The 21,829-nt window shown below is 42.4% G+C and overlaps 1 protein-coding gene across 6 annotated transcripts in view; it reads right to left on the bottom strand.

Moving 5' to 3' along the window:
- The window catches only part of LOC116034974 (mediator of RNA polymerase II transcription subunit 13-like), a 74,247-nt gene that overhangs the window by 5,653 nt on the left and 46,765 nt on the right, over nt 1-21,829 (bottom strand). For 2 of the 6 annotated variants that reach the window (XM_031277807.2, XM_031277813.2), the window contains exons 4-25: nt 20,394-20,477; nt 11,364-11,509; nt 10,338-10,544; nt 9,473-9,637; nt 9,200-9,356; nt 8,986-9,090; nt 7,879-8,535; nt 7,171-7,384; nt 6,875-6,953; nt 6,648-6,769; nt 6,279-6,375; nt 5,931-6,148; nt 4,447-4,622; nt 3,299-4,227; nt 2,767-2,946; nt 2,389-2,618; nt 2,084-2,282; nt 1,749-2,001; nt 1,390-1,642; nt 1,100-1,288; nt 757-980; nt 505-647 (exon numbers count right to left, since the gene is read on the bottom strand). In XM_031277807.2, coding sequence (XP_031133667.1) covers nt 505-647; nt 757-980; nt 1,100-1,288; nt 1,390-1,642; nt 1,749-2,001; nt 2,084-2,282; nt 2,389-2,618; nt 2,767-2,946; nt 3,299-4,227; nt 4,447-4,622; nt 5,931-6,148; nt 6,279-6,375; nt 6,648-6,769; nt 6,875-6,953; nt 7,171-7,384; nt 7,879-8,535; nt 8,986-9,090; nt 9,200-9,356; nt 9,473-9,637; nt 10,338-10,544; nt 11,364-11,509; nt 20,394-20,477 — 5,027 coding nt within the window. The remainder of the gene's footprint in view (nt 1-504; nt 648-756; nt 981-1,099; nt 1,289-1,389; nt 1,643-1,748; nt 2,002-2,083; nt 2,283-2,388; nt 2,619-2,766; nt 2,947-3,298; nt 4,228-4,446; nt 4,623-5,930; nt 6,149-6,278; nt 6,376-6,647; nt 6,770-6,874; nt 6,954-7,170; nt 7,385-7,878; nt 8,536-8,985; nt 9,091-9,199; nt 9,357-9,472; nt 9,638-10,337; nt 10,545-11,363; nt 11,510-20,393; nt 20,478-21,829) is intronic. The other 4 variants (XM_031277809.2, XM_031277812.2, XM_031277808.2 and 1 more) reach the window with 4 other exon arrangements.

The raw sequence follows: 21,829 nt of genomic DNA, 5'->3' as shown, positions 1-21,829 counted from the left end.
TGGATCATTCTAAAATGATAATTTAATCTCTTGACGCAATTCTTGAGGGGAAATAAAAGAGAGCAAAACAAATTCTTATTATATGTCTTGACAGTTATGCTGCGATTGTCTGTTATTCTGTCATAAGCACACTGAGGCAAATTCCTAACAACTAAGTTGTATGGCAATGCAGTATTGAATCTTGCAGTGTATGTACTATAAATGGATATTAGGAAATGGACAAAGAGAATAGATAATATAAGTCACAGTTTATGCTGAATGAACTTACTGTCTTGTCTTTGCTTAAAGCAGAGACATGTTTCCACTCATTTTTATTTGTCAGTATATGCACTCTGGGAAACAAAGTGATTATAAAGTAATGTTGTATTCACATTAAAATAAAAAAACTAAATGGTAATGATATCTTGCAACAAATGGTAACTCTATATTTCCTCTACACATAACTAATCTGTAAATCCTATTGATCAAGAAAAACCTGGTTTCTTCTGAATGGACGTAATTCACCTTTCAGCTCCCCGTGCCCCAGTCTGCCTAATCGACCAATCACAATCCTCCATGGTAGTGAGGTCATCTGGATGATGCCAATACACCATTCCCACAGCTTCTGTAGTCCCATCTTCCTGGCTGAAACCTTGGGACGCCGCAATCTGAAGTCGGAAAAAAATACGTAGGCGATCAGAGTACTGTCTCATACAAACAAAAGCAGAACAAGTAAAAAGGACAACTGTGCACAGAATTAGGAAAACTTTTCCACACCTGTTGGGTACATCTATGTTGATAATGCTGGTCTCCAGGAGCTCCCCCTGCTGGTCGGTGCAGGACACCAGGATCCAGCGCTGATCGTGTGATAAGCAGTATCCAACAAAGAGCACATTATATTTGGGAGGAAGCTCTGCCCATATCTCGCCTGCTTCTGGCTGCTTGGGACGGGTCGGACCAAGGATAAATGGGGGGGTGTACAGCTGCAGTGGGCTGGGATGCTGGAGGAGTCAAATTCAGATTTCAAGACAAAAAAGTGGGTTAATATGGGAATGAGCAAGTATATTACACTCATTTTTAGTGGAAAATACAATAAAAGTTACTCTATTTCCATGCCTACCTCTGGACTCTTAAGTACAGCATTGATAGTGGACACCGGTCCAAAGCCAGTCAGGGACTTGATGTGTGTTTGTTGTGGCAGCAGACGTCTGCATTGGGAGTAACAGGAGAAGGACAGGGAGCGCAGATGTTGCAGGTAGAAATGGCTCTCCCCACTGGCCGGCTGAAGAAGGTACTGGCACGGCACCACCTTAGTAAGACACATTAGGATGGAAAGAAAATATGATGATTACAACAGCAAGTTAAAGTTCTGTATAATTCTGTCCAGTGTAAGAATTTAAGTTTTCCTACCTGTAGCACAAGTGCCGGTCTCATTATCTCCGGCAAAGTCTGCAGCATCTCTGTGTAGCAGCGAAGAAGCCCTAGTAGCCAAATGCTGCTGGCCTCTACCTCATCAACCTCTTCTTCCTCTCCCCCTTCATTTCTCGCTCCACTTGAGCTCAGAAAAGCATCCACAATGTAAATAACAATAGCTGGTGGGTTGGCGTGGCTCTCCATCGAGTCGGCCACAGTGGGGATGCCGATCCTAGACTGCTCAGCAGTGCTGAAAGAGAGCAAGAGAAGAAAGAAGATGTACTATAATTGTACTAGTTCAAATGTGTGGGGCAGAATTTGAGTTGAGGTAATTTCCTCAATAATTTGGGTCTTACAGTTCAGGGGTTTCTGCTGGTGTGTTGGTTGATGGTGTAGCACTGGAAGGCCCTTTAATGTCGCTGCTTGCTCCTTGGGTTGTTGAAGCGTTTCCTGAACTGACAGTCCCCGGAGCTTGTTCACCATCAGGGCCCCAAACTTGAGGCTGCCCAGATGAGGCGGGCTGGGTTGAGGATGTAGGGTTTAAGGGAGCCTGGACTTTGGGAGGCAACAGAAGACTGCTGTCCAAAGGCAAGACTGACAGCTGGGGACCTGCAAGACAGAAAAAAAAGAGTTCATTAGCAGTGCCTGGTTGATTTTATTTATTAGATCAGATTAGTTTTAATATTCTCACCAAGCTGCTGCTTGCAGGCATATGCGTAAAGTTTAAGTTTGCTGAGGTTGTCAGTGTGCTGCTGTCCAACCCAGGGTCCAGTCACCCACTGGTCCACATCCAGCTCCTCCAGCTTTTCTGGCTCCACTTCTTCCCCCACATGCACAAGGCCATCCCTGGACACCTGGGCCAGAGGACGGTGCTTCCCTAGGCGGCACGTCTGAAAACGGAATCAAGGCTACTGTTCATTCTCTTCACTTATCACATTATATTACAATATGTGTTGATACTCTACAATGCTTCTGATTCAGAATCCACTCTCTTACCTCGTAAACAGCGCTGAGCTCCTGGAAGAAGGCTCGGGCTGCAGCCAGAAGAGAGGGGCTATTGGGACACAGCACCACATACGCCACATCCCGCTGCCCGCCATAAGGCTCCAGCAGCAACTTCTCCCAAAACGTTAACGCCAAAGGGGACAATGCCAAGAACTCCCTCTCTCGGTCATAGCCCAGTAACACTGTAGGAATGGGCAAGGGCTCTGGTGACTCCTCCGAACCTTAGACAAACAGAAATAGTACCATGTTTAGTTGGCTACAGTATAAGGACGACTTATGTGCATTTCACACTATAACAGTTAACATACAGCAAAAAACTAAGACAGGGAATTAGTTTTCTGCATAAAAACAATGAATACATTGTCTCACCATAGGAGCCTCTCCCAGCCATCTTATGGAACTGCTGCCAGGTGAGTGGACCCTGAACATGCTGGATGTTTTCCCAGGTCCGTCCTGTTCTCTTCTTCTGGATAGCATCCTGCAGGAAAGGCTGCAGAGACAGCAGTATACGGACCATATCCTGGGACGACAACATGTTCATGTCCACCACTGTGGAGATTGGCAGACACACACACACAAACAAACAAACACACACACACACACACACACACACACACACACACACACACACACACACACACACCCACAAAAGATACATGAACAGATGCACACATGTTAACATGATTCTATACACAAAAGAAACAAATAAACACACATAAAACACATTGATACATAGTTAAGATAACAGAAAGGCAGGTAGACATACATGAAAATAGTATTCTCACCAAATTTCTGTAAAGTAGGACTTTATTAAATGGAGTTTATCACACACATCTTATCCCAATGATGCATTCAGTTATTTTTATGTTCAAACCCCTGCATGTCAAATCATGCCTCTTACCATTTGTGTGAGGCCAGGAGTGAAGTGCGGTACTTCTGACAATAGCTGGATCTACTTTCCCTCCTGTGTGGTTATCCACATACTGCAGCCCCTGTTCCAAGGCATTGTAACAGTCCACACAAGCATCACTTCCATCTGCCCACTGCTTTTCAGACATCCAGCTTTGGAGCAGTGCACCCTTGCGGCCATGACAGGAACAGCTGAGGGGGAGATGCAGTGATGCCAGGGAAGAAATGGGATGGGAGCACTGCTCCTGCAGAAGGATCATGACTAACGGAGAGGCAGGGGCTGCGTCCTGTGGCCGCTTGGCCCTAGGGTCACCCATAGCTGGGTCCCGCCGGCAAAGAGCCAGCCTCCTCTCGGCCGCCCGGCCTACCTCAGAAGTCCGACCGTAAATATCCAGCTCATCCTCCAGAAAGAGGCCTGTGCCATGGGCCAGCCGCCTGTTCACAATGGCACTGAAGCCACACATACAGCGGTACTGATCTTCACAAGTGGAATCAGGGATATACACCCCCACATCTGCACCTTTGACATTCATATTGCAGGCACAGATACAGCAGCTGTCAAAGTTGCGATCCTTGAAGACGTTTAGGACGGAGTCTGAGAGCAGGAGGATAGCGTACAGGCTGTGGGCCTCAGGCAGGGAGGGTCCTGGCCGAGCTAGGGGCTCTACAGAGCTAAGAGGCAGGCTGGTGGAAGGCGTGGAGACTGGTGAGCTGAGCTCAGTACCATCCTGCTTCACCGAACCCTGCCCAGAGCTTGCAGCGTTGATACCCCGTGGTGTACGAGGTGTTCGTGGAGTGGGCACAGAGAAGCGGGGTGTGGCAGGAGATGGGAGGATCCCAGCAGTGGTGCCCACAGAGGCAGTGGTGGCGCTCATCTGGCTGTACTCCTGGTCCATGAGGGTGTTGACACTGGGCATGTTTCTGGAAAACACACACATTGAAGGAAACAAAAACTAATAGTCAGATGAACAAGATTACTTTAGATGTCTGGGCAGCAGCTCTTAAAAGACATACTGCTCCTTATACCCAAACAGAGCATCCTTAGATAATGGCACTGTTTCTACTGAGGCTAAAATTTACATATTCATCTTTCAGAAAGCACATACTTGTCACAAAAGCTTGTCATAGCTGACTACTCACGTGTATCCGTCTCTAAGGAAAGTAGCATTCTGGGGATGCATGACTGGGAAATGCTCCATTTTGGGCATGAGGGCCCAGGATGGACGATAGTAGCATTGCTCAGGAATCTTGAGTGGTGGTAGACTCTGGCTGGGTAGGCAGAAGAATGGACCGAACATGGAGGAGCCTATTTGTGGCTGGATACAGAAGATATCATGGAAGAATATAAGTTTATCATTTAGTGACATAGACAAAAAAACAAAAAAAGTATATAGGGGGAGTCTATCATTTGGTGACATATCTATATGAGAGATGCGATTTGACTATTGACTATTTGATTCACATCTCTGGACTACACAGGCCATTTGAATAAACTAAAGTCACTGTCATGGTCTTAAAGGATACGGCTGGCAGTATTCTAAGTTGTTCTTACTGTCAACAATCACACAAAAAGACCAAAAACAACAATGAATTCTCAGCCCCTGGCCAGATCTTCTTTAAAAAATAAATAATATCTACTTTAGTTTTCTAAAAGGGCAGAGTAGTTTCCTTTAAAACGTTGGGCATTGTAGTTTTTAGTAAATGTTTCACAAACAAAGGTAAACTGTTAAAATTTACTGTGTAAATATTTCGGCTTCAGAGTAAAACACATTTAGTGCACCAGTGTATTTAACACAGCAGGACAGTGTATGTGGGATTGACCTAAAATAAACTACAGCACCCATGTTTAAGGAACATGTCACCCAATGAAACAGTGTGGCTTGTTATGACATATTTTAGCCTAGCCATCAACATATCACAAAAGAAAGCAAGATATACAGTAGACTCTTCAAGTGTCCAGTTTTGGTTTTTGGTTATGTGCCCACTTGAGAAAGTCTGGCAAACCTCCTCTGACCACTCTCATTTAGAAGGTGATATTCCCCACACCAACTAAGGCTGAATACACGTTGATTATATACCACATCCCAATCTGAACAATAGAAGCTGTGGTACAATACAAGAAAAATCTATCACATCTGGAGCTAACACTCAGTTTTCATTTATTTACTTAGATTCAATCAATTCTAATGCTAAATTGAACTTTTTATCTCTGTTTGCATGTTTTATGCAACATTGAGTTGCACTAACAATCCTTGTTGTTGTGTTGACAAGCAGATGCACCTAATAGTGGCCACTATTATTAGCATTTCCAAGCTGCAATTAGTACAGATGTCTGTCTCACAACACTGAGATAGCTAATTAGCGAGTTACAGGTATCAGTGAAACAATTCCAACATGAGGTGTGAGCCTGACCAGCTGCCAGTCAGTCAACAAGTCCTTGTATTGACTTCCCTTGAATTAGTTTTAAATGGATAAAAGTAATTTATGAAAGTAATTAACCAGTCCAAGTCCCTTTTCCCATACTTGAGAGCAATTTCCTCAGTTCACGCTTTAACGCATGACGCACAAAGCTAAATATGCTGCTATATGTGCTGTTAATTAGGGATCGATCCACCTCTCCTCACCTTGATATCCTCTTGCCTGGGACTGGCCATGCCCTCCTCAATGTCCATCCGGTATTCAGTAAACTGGGTGGAGGCTAAAGGCAGCAGGTGGTCAGCCGCTCCGCTGGGCGCAGGGGGCTCTTGGCTCGGGGTGTCACGATACGTCATGATGGGAGAGAAGGCTGGGTGCTGCTCTAAAGAAGGTGGGGTGGGAAACATCCTCTGGAGGTCTGCTACTGCTGAAAGGAGACAGAAATGGAGAAAGAGAAGAGAGGAGGAGGAGAGGGAACACAGGTGTAATGGTTCCATACAAAAAAAAAACTGTAGTTAGACAGAAAAGTATTACACTAAATAAATAAAATGACTCACTTGATGGATAAGGTACTGCAGCTCTCCCTTCTTTCCCCAGAGGGCGATCTTCTGTTGATACTGGTAGCTTGGTTGAGTGCTGGTTGGGGTAAACAGTCTATAAATTATTACACATAATATTAGACGTTTTATATTAATACAATATTTTCGGCTTCACGAAAAAGCATAAAACATAATGGATAATGAGAGAATTATACTAATATCTGATATCTGTGCCTGTGTTAATACTAAACCCTTAAACTGCTAATTATAGTATGTTTGCTAGAAATAAAACTGTAGAGGAGTCTGAGAGTATATCTTACATGCTGTTTGTTAAAAAAACAAAATAAATATATGTAATAATATAGTATGTAAACTGTGATGCCTCACCCCCAACTCTTCCTCATCTTCATCAAATATGTTGTCTAGATCAGAGATGTTGACCACCAGATCTTTTTCTCTGGTCAGAGAAGGGTTGGCTTTGGCAGCTCCGTCATCCTGACCTGATTCATCTAAAACAACACAAACAACTTCAGGACAATGGCTCCAAATTACCATGAATAAATGCACTCTGAAATATGGGCATGATGTTGATGGCAATGGCAGCTAGGTCCTACCTGATTTTGGAGCTGAGTTAAAAATGGACATTGCATCGTTCCCATCAGGTAGTGCTCCATTGCTGGTGATTTCTTCTCCCTGGTGGACGAATTAGAAGAAAATAAGAATATTCTCAGATCAATTCCAGTCCTAACCCTAAAGCCAGGAGACCCTTTTTAAAAAAAGATTACATAAATATGATGTGTAACATGCTGCATTTTGTGGCACAGTGCATATAAGTTGTCATGTGGTTAATATGCAAATTTTGATTGTAGTTTTTCTGAATCTTAACTATTACTGCATTGTGTTGTCCTACCTTAGCCTTCTTGCTGGGTTCTCGTCCTTGAGCCTTTAACCTCTTGGAAGAGGAGAAAGTGTACTCGATGTCTCCTTCCTTAAAGTCGTAGGGATCATCCCCAGGCTCCCGCAGTGCCTCCACACCTGGCTGCTGAAACAGGCCCAAAGTGTGGATGTGGTCCCTCAACCTATCCTCTGAGATTTTAAATCTCTTGTGCGTCTGTGTGTATAGTCTGAAGGAAAAAAGAGACAAATGCATTTAAATAATTAAATAATGTGTAGTAGTAGTAGTTAATTCATTCTTTCTTTCTTGCACACAGAGGCTCCAGTACTACCTGACAAAGGTAATAGTTTTTTTGTTGATGCTTGTGTCTTGTATGACTCTGGCTCAGGTAGCACTATCCAATGTTTCCAGAAGCTTACAATCTCGTTATCTGTATTCTTAGATACTCTCTGCTCTTCCTCTCCCACCTGCACCTAACATTTAGCAAAACACTGATGTTGTGTCTCTCTCCTACCTCTTTTATTTAAGATTATTTTTTGGACATGTTGGCCTTTAATTGATAGGACAGTTGTAGACAGGAAAGGCGGGAGAGAGAAGGGGAAGACATGCAGGAAAGGGCCGCAGGTTGGAATCAAACCCTGGGCCGCTGCGGTAAGGACTGAGCCTTGGTACGTGGGGCGCACGCTCTACCAGGTGAGCTACCAGGGCGCCCCTCTCTCCTACCTCTTTAGCAGAGTTCCCTCAGTTGCTGTCTCAGTCTTCACTTCCTCTAATTTATCAGCGGGGAGTTCACAGGGTCTGTAGTCAGTCTTATTAGTCCCGGGGGTCCTGAAGCCTCTCCACCAGCTGGCTCCATTTTCCCTCTGCTTAAGCAGAGCTGTATACACAGCTGTCTCGCTGGTAATCAACCCCAACCCTGAAGTCCCATCCTGACAGACAGGCATATCCAGTGGTCCATCTAGGACCTCTGGGTCCTGCACTCGTGGGTGTGGGCTGAGTGTGGGCGGAAGTGGAGACATGGGCGAATGGAGAAGGGACTCAGGGGCTTTTCTGCCATTGGAGAGGGGTTTGGGATACTTGCAGCTTGACAGAGCGGCCAGAGGCTCCAAGGATGGCTCCAGAGCCACAAGACCCCCGAGCTGGGGTCCTCCGGAAGAATCCTGTTCCAGAGAGGTCTCCTGTGTGACTGATAGACGGTGGTGGAAGGGGATCATGGCTGGCCTCTTGGACTGTTTGTCAGCCTTTTCTGTCTTATCACTGGTCTTATGTTTGGGCAGCGAGGGAGGGTATAATGACGGCCCAGAGGACTGAGTGGGGTTGGCACTAGTCTGGGGGTTGGCAGTGGATGTGGTGGTCAGATTCAACTTCTGCTGCTTCAACCTGTAACAAAGTCAAATTACAGGTTAGAAAAGAAAACTAATGAAAACCCTCTGAAGAATCTGTTTTAAAGTAATTATTGAGTTTTAGAAATGTCCACACCTATATTCCTTCTTATTACTAGTTTAAAAAACTTTTTCCCATTCATTGTCCTCATCTGTCTCTTTTCTGCTGAGCAATATTAGTCATTGTTTTATTTAAGTTTAGATTGTGATCTGACACTTAGAATTGCATTAATTACAGCATTTTTAGTTTTAGTTTTTTGTTTTTCAGACTGTATACTATGTTGACTTAAATCAAAAACTTTTCTTAACAAAGCTGTTTTGTTGGAGCATCTGCTTTGCAAAAGGCTTTAAATATAAATATGTCTTATGTAATACACATGAAATCTCAGATACTGTACATATACGTATAATGCTGATACTGAACAGCTTGGGTGCAGCTCTGTGGTACCTGGAGCAGCTGCATGACGCTCTCGCTCCCAGATCGTTAAAGTCCCACGTGGTTACTTCATTTGGCACTTCCTTCTTGGGCGTCACGTCAGTTGGTGGATTCGATCTGCAGGGAACAAACAGATCTATGAGTGCACCAGCTCAACTGCATCACTGCTCTTCCATAATAAACACACTAAGCAGAGGAAACAAACTCAGCGATGGTTTGAACTTACATGTGCTGAGGCTGGTTGAGATAGCACTCCCTCCAGGCCTGATGGACTACCTGACGGGTTAGCTTCTTCGCGGAATGCTTTGGGCTGATGCTGGCGACCCCCATGCTGCTGTCCGATGTGGGGACACTGGAGACGGAGGTCACAAAGCCGCTGTCCGCTGAAAACAAAAAGGGTGGAACAGATGTAATGCGGGACAGAGCACAGGATTACATGCATGTATAATGTTGTATGAAATGTCCTGCAGGAAGGTGTGTATGTGTGTGTTTTTGTTACCCGAGCAGGGCTGCTGCGGTGACGTTGGCGGTGTTAGCGGCACACTGCAGTGGTTTGGCTCCCTGCTGAGGCCCTGAGCTGCAGGAACAGGTGGAGGCTGCTCCACTGGTAGGTCCCCCTGGGCTATCAGCACTAAAGCAGCTGGGTAGGTCATCCTTACTCCACCTAAGAAGATGAAAAGAAGGGCATTATTCACTGTTATGAAACAATGGGACGGCCGCTGCTCATTTTTAACGGCAAGGTTTATTGAGCACCATCTTAAAGCAGTTTTTTTTATTATTATGCAATACCCACATAACAATTATTGTGCCTAAAATGTATATCTTCACACTCACCAACCTATCATTAAATTATAATTTGCTAAAGAAAAGGAAATAAGTACAGCAGCTATATACTTTATGTGCAATGCACTTGCTCCTTATCCATTAATGTGATCACGCACATTCACCGCTCATATAAAACATATCATCTTAAATCCCTTCACACTTACTTCTTCACCTCTTCAGGCAGCAAATACTTTTCTTCTTAGATGTAAAAAACACTGGTATGCATAGGAGTTCTGATTATAATCAGGTCAAACCAACGCTGAGGGATCAGACTGATTAGACAAAGCTGTTAGAGTGCCTCCCTGGGGGCTTTTGCCTCCACTTCCCTATCTTCCCTTTCTGTCTTTACTGCTCCCTCTTCACTTCCAGTCATTTCCCCCTTTTCATTCTGAGATGTGATAAAAGACTGTGAGGATCATAGCAGCCAAAGTATACTTCAATAGCACCCCATCCACTAATACCTCAGCTCAAACTGCCTACATGGAGACAGAGGGTTCCACGCTCTTTTAAATCCAACAGACATGTGACTTTTTCCATACCTACGATGACCTCCACTGCTGCGTGACAGGTGCAATTGTAGGCTTGGCTTGCTTCTTCTTTTTCCTTTTCCCCAATTCCCTGTTTCTGCTGAAGTACTATAGGGTAGAAGTAACTCCACTCCTCCATCAGCTTCCGTGCCGCCGGGTCACTCATTTTGTAAGCCTGACCTGTTAGAGTGCCACTCAGACCGTATGGACTTAGGATCACTGCAGATGGATAAAACAGAGTGGAAGAATGGTGCATAGCATGGTGTAATCAGCAACCTTAAATATTGTCATTAACTTTGCTGTATTTCATTATATTGCACAGGAAAATACACACTGAGGAGGTTAACAGTAAATACAATGAGTTTGCAGAAGGTTGCCCATAAGTAAGGTTATGTAATGGTCATAAAATCAGTTAACTACTGTTTTGCAGGGCTGGAATGCAACTACTGTAAGTACATTTACTCAAGTACTGACTTTAAATATGATTTTGAGGTACTTGTACTTTACTTCCATATTTACACTTCAGGCTATTTGATACTTCTACTATTCAGAGGGAAATATTGTACTTTTTTCTTCACAACATTTATCTTTAGACACTAATTATGTTACAAATTAAGGTTTTTACAAAAAAAAAAAAACACTCAAGTATACAATTGTTCAAATTAACTCCACCTTGACCAAACACTTCTACTCACACATTACTGTAATACATCAGTATATAAAAGCATAACATTCACAGGGGCTATTTTTCTCTCTATTGAGTATTTTTTACTTTTGATACTTAATTACTTTCACTTGCAGTGGAGTATTTATACAATGTGGTAATGCTAACGCATCTGAATACGTCTTCCACTACAGTTTTTTGATAATTGCATATTATGTTTTGTAAAATATGGCACGTTGTCTTGTACATGTTCATCAGTTAATATAACACACTTCTGGTTGTACTTCATTGCAGTGCATGCGCCTTACTGATCATTTTTGTTTTGTTCTGTGTACATAATCAATAGGCAAAAAACAATGGCTTTGTGGTTGTACCTTGTACTGGCGAGATGGAGGTCTGTGCGAGGCAGATGTGGTGTTCTGTGATGTGGTATGCAGGCTGGTGCTGGGCGATCTCCACACTCGTGCACACGTTGCTCTCCCCGTGAAGGAAGAAGGAGAAGGAGCATGATAGGTGTTCACTGGGGACAGAAGGCAGTAATGGCTTAGATGATGAGACCACAGATAGGCAGAACAGTACAGCAATCTATTCTGTGTGTGTGCAGTGAGCTGATTACAGAAAGATGTGAACAAAATCTTTCACACCGTGAAACATTGAATTAATTAGCAGTATGAGTTTGTACTGTAACTGAATATCTGTCCAACTTCATTACATGTAGATTTACCTTCACAACATAATTGTATTTGAGATTTAAATGGAATCAAAAATTACATTTAATTATGTTAAACTTGAGATTAAACAAACCCATGAATCACATCTATTGAAAAACAAATGTACAACATGAATATCTTTCGGGCAGCAGCATGACAGATGATGAGTGCTTTTCTCCAAACAGCAATTTAGAGAACAACACTCAGAATGTGTCTTTGTAAAAGCCTCACTAAGCTCTACCTACATTGATCATCTTCATCATTTCCCACACAGGCTCCTTATTGCAGGTATAAATCCTCATTTGCTTATGACTGATCGTGGTGACTACATGTTTACATCTGCAGCGCTCTCTTTATTACGCAGCCCAGGCATGGTTCATCATGCATTGCTCCTTTTTTTTAATCACAGAGGAGTAGTTGTTGGGGCCTTATTGCAATCTACATACCAGTGGGCGTGCTGGACATCATTATCTACCAAGATGGCTCCACTGATGTATATTTTTAATCTATAACGCTCCTTACCATCTTGGTTTGTATATATCACACTGACAATAAAGTCAGCAGGTACTGTAATCTCCCTGTGATTACCCTGCTGCCTATGCAATATCTCCTTTGACCTGAGGGAGCTGGGCCTCCATTTGAGCTGTAATGGATCATCAAATTCAATAAAATGGCCAGTTCCACAGTCACTCATGGGCAGAACTAAACACAGTCTTGTGGGAGCCAAAGATCTTGTGGCGTTGACCATGGCGGCCTCCAGATGGCGCCGAGGGCACCCAATGAGGGAAGAGGAAAATTTTCTATGCTTCATAAACATTCCTAATGCTCCCGGAGAAAAAAACATACCCTCATAATAACAGGTGGTTTGAACACAATGATGCAAAGTCACAGGAGGAAAAGCACCTACTGTACATATGCATACACAAGCACACCGTCGCCTTCGCACCTACAGGCACACACCCTCCGTCAGAAACACAAAGCAAGTCTATCATCTCCACAAATCACATCTGTACAACACATGAGTCAAAATGCTTTCAATGTCACTGGCCTCCAACTTTGTCCTCAGTGCATCATTATAACATATGAAGAGCTATACATAGCTGCCTGCAGAAGCTCAGGGGAACAGCTGCAAGTCAAGAGTACCAGTCCAGCTAACTGACATACATATATGCACAGTCACAATTTACATGTAGGATGTTTAACGCTCTACTGAAAAATATAAAGCCACATGCTACAATTTGCACTGATTCTTCATTAAGTAATTTAAATATATGTATAGATATGATTAAGGGCACTTAAGACAAATAAATTAGGAAAGTTTTGTTAGAAATGTTTTTTCATAGACTGATTGATTGATTGATAAATTGTATGCATTTCACTATGTTATGTTCTGGCTGCACTGCACATATTAAATAAGGCTGTGAAATGAAGCATCCATTACAATTCATTTCCCTCTGTGTTGATAATTTTGTTTATATTGTTATTATATATTTTTATGAGATGTGTGGCACTGATCAGGATTGATGTGTGGACAAAAATATGGCTCCCTTAAGCCCCCTTGTAAAAAACGGCAGCTCTGGCCAAATAGCGGCGAATCATTGTTGGAAATCATCTGTTCTTTCTTTGTATCCTTGTCTGTCTTTCTCTGTCTTAAAATCCGACAGTAATCCAGCGGAATTAGTGGCTGTTGGATACTTTTGATATTTCAGCTGGGATTACGGTGTGCTGGTAAATAATTATTCACCTTGGTGCTCTCAATTAAAATCTACCTGAATTATTACAAAGCAAAGCCTATAAAGGCTACTGATGAACATTATCTGATTAAAAATTGTGAACAGAGAACTACAAAAAGAGCATCAAACTGTAGGCTGACGCAGCTGGGAGATTGATGCTCCCTGTCCTTTTATAAAGGGCATTTTTCTGCACAGTAAGCGGGTGTGAGTGTGTGGACACACTGGGCTTCTTGCATCCTCGGGGGACATATGTGCACCTGGCAAGGGTGTGTGTGTGTGTATTTGTATGTATGTGTGTGTGAGGACAGCGGACAAAGATGTGAGGCAGCTGTGTGTGCTGCTGGGCTGTATGAGTACAGGTATTAATAAATGAAGAGGAGTGATGGCTGAGACTCGCCTCAGGGCTGGCAGTATTGGAGAGATAGAGAGAGGAGGCAGAGAAATAGGAAAGGAGGGGGTGGAGGGTTGAGAAAAAGAAGTGAGAGGAGGAAGAAAGGAAGAAGAGCAGAGTAGAAAGAAGAACAGCAATAAAGATGGAGACATAGTGAGGTAGAAAAATGAAGATGCATGAACAAGACCTAGACGGAATGGGAAAATGGAAGGATAAAGAGGAAATTAGGAGGACAAGGAAGGAAAGATACAGTGTAATATGAGAAGTGAAAGCACAAAACGAGTGTGAGAGAAAAAGGAGGAGATTCAGTGCCACGCACTGCAATTGCTGCACACATATCGATGAGATCAGAGTTTTAATGGGTGGTTACTGAGCACAATTTTATGGTGAAATCAATCAGGGAATGTAGAGCCGGAGAACACACACACACACACACACACACACACACACACACACACACACACACGTCCATTTCATTTGGCTTCATATGTACAGCTAAGCTTATATGCCAGTGTTAACAGTACAGTAAATAAATAGTAAATACAGTAAAATGTAGGCTATCAGCTATCGTATGTGTGCAAATGTCTAGGGTATGCATGTAAAGGGAGGCACAAATTCACGCAGATAAACCCAGTTATTGTGAACACACAATGTGCATCACACGCATGTTTGAATGCCACAAAGCAACTGTGTTGGGGTTCATGTGACATTGTGTCTTTTTACCCCATCACAACACCACCAGCCAGCCAGCCAGCCAGCAGGGGAGCCGGTTAATGCCCGACATGCATCATGGACTTGACACACATGCATCTGTGTGTAAAATCACATGCACACAAAATAACAATGGTTATCTCGGTTGTGGGGATGCTCTCATGTCTAACCCAGTGGGAGAAAAAATAAAACAAGATTAGAGTGAGAAAGCAATAAACTGTACAAGAAAAAAAGACATGCACACAAAGCTTTTTCCCCACACTGTTAGAGGCACCTAAAGCCCACAATGTGATAACTGTGTTTAGAGATCATTAACAGTCATATGCACTAAGCAGGCTGATAGCGTTTTCTTAGATTCTCTCAAATCTGGAGGATTAATCTCCTTAATCTGTACCTTAAATTCTCTGCCACCACAGCAGCACTATTATGAGTTATCTTCATCTTCTAGCTGCCTAACCCTTACTACACATTCTGAACACATCTCTTGGAAACACAATAGCGTCAACACTGCTCTGGTGGACTGATGTTTACCCTCTTTGCATGTTCACAAACATGCTGTAAAAGTCCTTCCACTGCACCCACACTACAACTTTATTCCATACGACCAAAACACCAATACTCCCAGGCTAATGCAGGTATGTGCATATGTTCTTGCACGCAGACATGTCACACCAGTATTAACACGAGCATAAGGGGGATGCAGTCAGCTTGATGTATTATTCAGTGGCCCCCAGTGGGTGGTTTTAGCCAGTGTTGCGATCACAATGTTTGTGCTCAAACACTGCTCCAACTATGGATTCACAATGAAAAGGTGCTTAAGGACACAAACTGTGCCCACTCATCGCCCTCTCTATGGGGACAAGAAACACAGAAAATCACAGTCGAAATTAGATTTCTTGTAAGTCCTGAAAAACAGCAGATAATGACTGTGAATACGTTGAGGTACCACTGGCTTTTACCTTCATATCTGCGGTCCTAATTAAAAAAGAGGAAAAGGATGTTGCTGTGATGTATCACCATCCTCTCTATTGATCTATGTGGTTTTTTTCTCCTGCTCCTCCTCCTCCTCTTTCTCTTGCTCTCTGTGGTTTTACCTGGTAATGTTATTGTGAAATCTGGGGGATAGTGCATCACATGCTCTCTGCTTTCTGTCTCTAGGGAGGCCCAAGACACATGTAGAACAAACACGCTTTAAAGAAGAAAATGCAAATCTTTTAGTAATCAAAATATTTAACAAGCGTGAATGAAAGAGGGGCACTTCTGAACTTTTATCTTACAAGCACAAAAGCATGACTTTAATAACACTGAAATATACATGACAAAACATCAGAAACATCAGATTCATTAATATTTGTATGGCTCACAGTGCACTTAGATCTCAACTGCTGTATTTAAATACAGTGGATTTTCCAGTAACTTCTCTATAAAAGCCTTTTTACTACTGACTGAAGCACATATTATAGTAACAGTCAAATTCATAAATGACTGCGCAAGTATTTGTATTGTTATTTTTTCCTACCCACATACACTTGTGTCATTTACATATTCGCGGCTTTGCACTAGCTCCTTTGAAATAATGCCAAGACAGAGGCATTTCTTCTGAAGTGAACCCCCACCTGAACACACCTTACCTTCCTATTGCTCTGCAGAAACTGTAAATCTAATGTTGAAAATTTCTAGAACACCTGCAATTATGCAAATGTGTCTGTGGGAGCCACAATGTTTCAGTAATGACGTAGTAATAGTTGACCTGAAGAACTAGGACAAGTTCTGAAAGAAGTAGGTTTTAGTCCCTCAATTGACTTCAATTATAAACCTCAACATCTTGAAATTTAAATGAAGTTTTTAGCTTTAATGTTTGCATAAGTAGTTGATTGCAAACCAAAAGTATGGATGGCAGAATAACAAAGAGCAAGAGGACACTGGACAGGATGTCTTCTCCGTAATGGTGCTACTAACAAGTATTTAATGACTGAAGTATTGAAAAACTAATTAAGAATTCCTTACTCAACACTCTTTCTAAATCCTGATGCTCTAAATCCAAACCCTTAAACTTTTATTAGAGCCTTAGTTAGTCTACCAGTCCAACTCATTTAACCTTATCCATCTGTCTGCCAGTCAGTCCGAAAGCTTCCATCTTTTAATCAGTCACTCATGGGGGGCTTTTTTCTTGTCACTTACCTTTGTAACATGTCAAATAATCAGCTGGCCCCCAACTCAACCAGTAAGAAAATCTTCACACCATACATCACATCAACTATTTTACATATTTACGCTGATTGTCTTTCTTCTGTGATAAAAGTTTAAAAAAAAAGCCTAAATTATAACTAACACCAGATCCCTGACAAGTATTAATGTAGGCCTTAAAGGTCCTCCATCACACCAGTACAAGGTCATTTTCCTTCTTTATAAATCTACCAAACTATTAATGCATTAGCCATCATGCTGCACACAACATGTCAAATTATCTTGAATGAAGATGAAGAACAAAGGCCACCTGAGGTGGAAGCACTTTGACTTTGTTACTCTCATTTACTGCAACCGTGAGTTCAAGTATTTTTAAAGGTCCCACATTATGATCATTTTAAGGTTCATATTGTATTTTGGATTTCTATTAGAACATGTTTACATGCTTTATTGTTCAGACATTATTTTTCTGAATATACTTGTATTCACCCCTCTGTCTGAAACGCCCTGACCTTAAAGCCCCTGAAAGCACTGGGGGACAGATTTAACCACACATACCAATTATATATTTTTTCTTACTCGCTCACTATTCTGTTTCTTATTTTATATTGTTTCTTCTTGTCTGCCTGTTTATGATTAAACTTGATTAAATGTATTTTTTTTTCATATTAGGAAGGATTTTGTATAAGTTAGAGTGTGGGTAAAAAGTAGATCTAGAGTGTAAAAAGAGGGAATGTTTTTCATGTGTATTTTTTGTTGTTTTTATTTCTGGAGATTCTGTGACCTTGTGATGTGGCCTAACACCAAATGTTTGTTGCCTAGGAGATGGCTAATAATATCTCAATGTCATTGGTCCCTGGGGAGAGGAGAGGAGAGGAGAGGACTTGTATTAAAAAAAAAAGCTTATTTTCTCAGGTTAGCTAAGGATTTCTGTGATTTTTAAAAAGTAGTTTAAACAGGCAGAGCAACTTGTTTTTGTTTCATGGTCTAGCACCAGAGGATAGCTCTATTACACTATAAAATATGGACATTATTTATACATGAGTATATGGCCATTAATGCGAATGAATGCACGTAGATTAAGAAATATACTGTGTACAGTAGGGTACTTGGCAAGCATAGAATTGTCTGAACTAATGAGAGAGACCGACCATAATACATCCATTCAACCGTCTATAGTAATGATTAATTTACGACCCCCCGCCTTCTCTGATCCCCACCTCCCCACCACACACATTGAGCCTCCTCCCTGCTCTTCCTCGCCTCTTCTCTCACACTCTCTCTGTATGCCAGTAAGTCTCTCTCTCGCTCCCCTTAGCGTCTGATGCAATCCGTTACCAACCCAGAGTGCTTTCCTCCCATTCAGACACAAAGAGAGCATGAGTGTTGTGCTGAGAGGGGAGGGTGTGTGTGTGTGTGTGTGTGTGTGTGTGTGTGTGGGGGAGAGAAGAGGAGACGGAGGGTGCTTTGGATGTGTCCTGGATGTGCCAATCCTCGCCGTGCCCTGGGGACACATATGACATAAACACCAGATAAGCCTGACAAAGGAGGCAGCGCCAAGGCACAGGAGTTGGCACGGGTAAGGGTGCATGGCATGGATATTAGCACTGAAGCGCCCCCTGTTGGGGATAAAAGGCAAAGTGTGGGAGTAAAGAAGAGACAAAGGAGCTGGTTACAGCTGAGGCAGGAGGTCAGTGTATGCCTAAGTGAGCAATGTTCCCTCATGGCATGAAAACACTGACGGCCAGGGATCTGCAGGGATCCTTAGGGCTCACACTGTCAATTGTGGGGCAACACTTTTATTCTGGGAACGAGGGATGGTGTGTGTGTGCGGGCATTCAGGACAGTATGTGTGTTTGCATGTGTGCTAGAAGCAAGCAGTAGAGACATGTGGAAAGAAAAAATGCCATGGTTCACTTACATGATTTGATACACGCGACACCCGCAGAGTGCAAACATGAAACAGCTAGCATGACATCTACATAAGACATGTTTGTGCCTTCATGTGCTCAAGAATCTCTCTCTCTCTCTCTCTCTCTCTCTCTCTCTCTCTCTCTCTCATAATTCACAGACAGAACAAGTCAGCATTGGCTCAGCAGGGGGCGTACCAGCTGACAACACATTCATACAGAGCGGTCAAAACAAAGACAAATGACATGATGTACAAAAGAAATGTCTGCACTCAAACGCAGCATAATTTCAGAAAGAGAATCTCAACATGTGTTTGTATGCATGCAGTATTTATGCACGCACACGCACACGCACACACACACACACACACACACACACACACACACACAGTGTCTTCACACCTTCCTACTTCCCAAATCACAAATGTTATTTACTGATCTTGCAGTGACTCGCTATGCTTCATGCTACCATTTGGTAACTTGTCAAACAGGATAATATACCCAATAAATGTGCAGAGAACCTTTTAAAGATGTGACAACCTCTAAAAAGCAAAAACAAGCAGAAAAATACATCCATGGTAATTAAAACTGGGGTCACTTTGTGTGGCCAGAGAGGGTGAGAGATACAATATGAGAAGTGTGGTGTCTATGTAGAGCATAAGTGTTCTTTTGATTCCCATCCTTTCCATTCTCATCAAACCATTCAGTGACCCCTCATGCTCTGCATGGAAGCACCTGCATCCATTATGTTTCTCCACTCATTTATTCAGCTTTTTTTTACTTTAATACATCACCTGTATGTGCAGTACATTTCATCATGAGAGTGCTTTTAGGTACAAAACATGTCACAGTCACGTCTAGGCTTCTTCGCAGTATTTATGCAAACACTATACGTACGCAATACAAATGACACACACTCCTGAGATGTCACGTAGTGAGCCTCACTGAGGGACTTCCCCCTGCTCTGAACAGCTAAACCCAAGTTTGCTACAGCGCATCACAGCAGACTGCGCTTGTGTCAGCAACTTTCCAGAGCGTGAGTTTCCTGTGCATCTCTTAATTTGCAGCACATTTGAATGACAATGCAATTTAAGGGCTTTCCAGTTCAAAAACTACAAAGTAAATATAAATAAAATAATTTTTTTGTGTTTGCTGTTCCAACAGATTTCTGAAGTAAGAAAAATTGACAGCTAAGTGGTTTCCCACTTGAATACTTAGCATTTAAGCACTGTTACATTAAAGATGCAAGGAATATTGCATCTTCACCAGCAGGAGAAGCTGAAGTGGGCAGACTATAATCGCTGAAGCAACAAGTTGAGCAACTGTCATCACACCCACCCCTCTTTTTTTACTCTGCTTTAGTCTCTGTCTGCCTACACACTTATACAGTGTGACAGTGACACACACACACACACACACACACACACACACACACACACACACACGCCTTACAAAGAGAGAGAGAGCTGTGAGAGCTCGACTCAGCTCGGCTCTCACCACCATTCACTGTCCTGGTATTTAATAGTCTCACACCCTGAGCCAGCCGCTGGAACATCAAGGACATGAGAGGAGAAGAGACAAATTCTGAATCACATGAAACCAATGCACGCTGCTTTGCTGTGTCACACTTTGACACAAACACAAACACACACACACGGTCATATACACATGGACTTCAAACAAACCTTGTGGCACATAAAACATGCTTAAGAAGTAATGACAATATCTCAATGAGGCACGGGTGTGTTATGAAAGTTCTTACCTGTTGCCCAAAGACTTTTCTTCCAGTTCATGTGGCTTAAAGAACCACTTCCCAATCCTCACAAACCCCTTATCCATCAAACATCTGCAGCAGTAAAGAATAAGAAAGAGAAGCCAACAGAGGAGAGAAAGAGTTATTCATTAGACAAGAAAACAGATAGCCAGAAAATGGTTTAATATCTTGTATAATGCACTGTCATATATGAATCATGCAACTAGTATTCTAGAGGGGCTTAGAAAGGTTTTGATTTAACTCAATGATTTTTTGATTTCTCAATGCAGCTTCCATAATATGAGGCCTTCTGTCCTTAGTTTATATGAGTAGGAACTGTTTAATATGTTTTTATATTTAGTTAAATCCCTTTTTAAAATCTTTCTATCAAGTGCAAAAAGACATGCAAAACAGAATCATTTTGACTTTATCTTTTTATGACGTTATAACGTTTTATGATTTCACTTATTATACATAAACTGCAGCAGGGGCTGTCCCTCAGCTACATCTGAGCAATGCTTAAGATGTGGCGTTTAAGTGCACAGGAAAAGGGTAAGAGGGAAAAGGAAAAGAAGTAATCTTCTGCTAATCTGCTTTCCCCCAAAGTGGTGTGCACTTTTACACATAGCTTTCCAAAAGCCTTTCCTTTCGTCAGATAAAAATTTGATCACATCAAACAGTTCAGTCATCATGCTCCCTATTTGGCTATCCCGCCATCTGTGCACTTCTTCACCTCATTTCAGCCTCCTTTCAGAGACAAAACTCAGCGCTCTCAGGACTTTGACTCGTCTGTGTGTGCAGGAGCCAGTGAATTCCCTGCTGGATCCTCTCACCCAGGTCAAGGAATTACAAAATTGTTGTATGGACTACTCTGCATTCAGCCAGGCTGAGCTATCCAAAGCTTTTAGCCTCCAGCTCTACCATCTTTGGTACAGTCTTATCAACCCCAAACATTTAATTTTAGAATAACATTAACAAAGAAACTGTATTTAATGTGGACTGGTTACATCATGGCTAGTCTATATCCTTGACGTTCCACTTCCGGGATTGCTCCGGTGCCGCAGGAAATTCTGCCAGATGCATGTATTTTCAGTTTCCTTCCACTTTCTTTGTGTTGGAATTTTAAATTTGGTGGATTTATGAGGACGATTGTTGACTGCTCCTCAATCTTCTCTGCAGGGTAAATTGAGACAGCTAGCTAGACTACCTGTCCAAATTGAGTTTTCTCTCGCACAACTATTTTGCAGCGGCTGTGTGTGGAGTTTAGCGCCACCCATGACGATTCTGATTGGTTTAAAGTAATGCCACTAAACCAGAGCACATTTTCCTCCCATCCCCGAATGCTATGTGGAGTAGCCAGACCCTTCTTCAGCGCGCTTTGGAGGAGGGACTACATCTTGGCCGATACCCAAACTGCTTAATAATGTTAGTATTGGCTGGGCTGC

The sequence above is a fragment of the Sander lucioperca genome, chromosome 1, assembly GCF_008315115.2.
Source record: "Sander lucioperca isolate FBNREF2018 chromosome 1, SLUC_FBN_1.2, whole genome shotgun sequence".
In the NCBI taxonomy this organism is placed as follows: domain Eukaryota; kingdom Metazoa; phylum Chordata; class Actinopteri; order Perciformes; family Percidae; genus Sander; species Sander lucioperca.
Note: the sequence above shows the minus strand (reverse complement) of the source record. Positions and strands in the feature narration are given on the sequence as shown.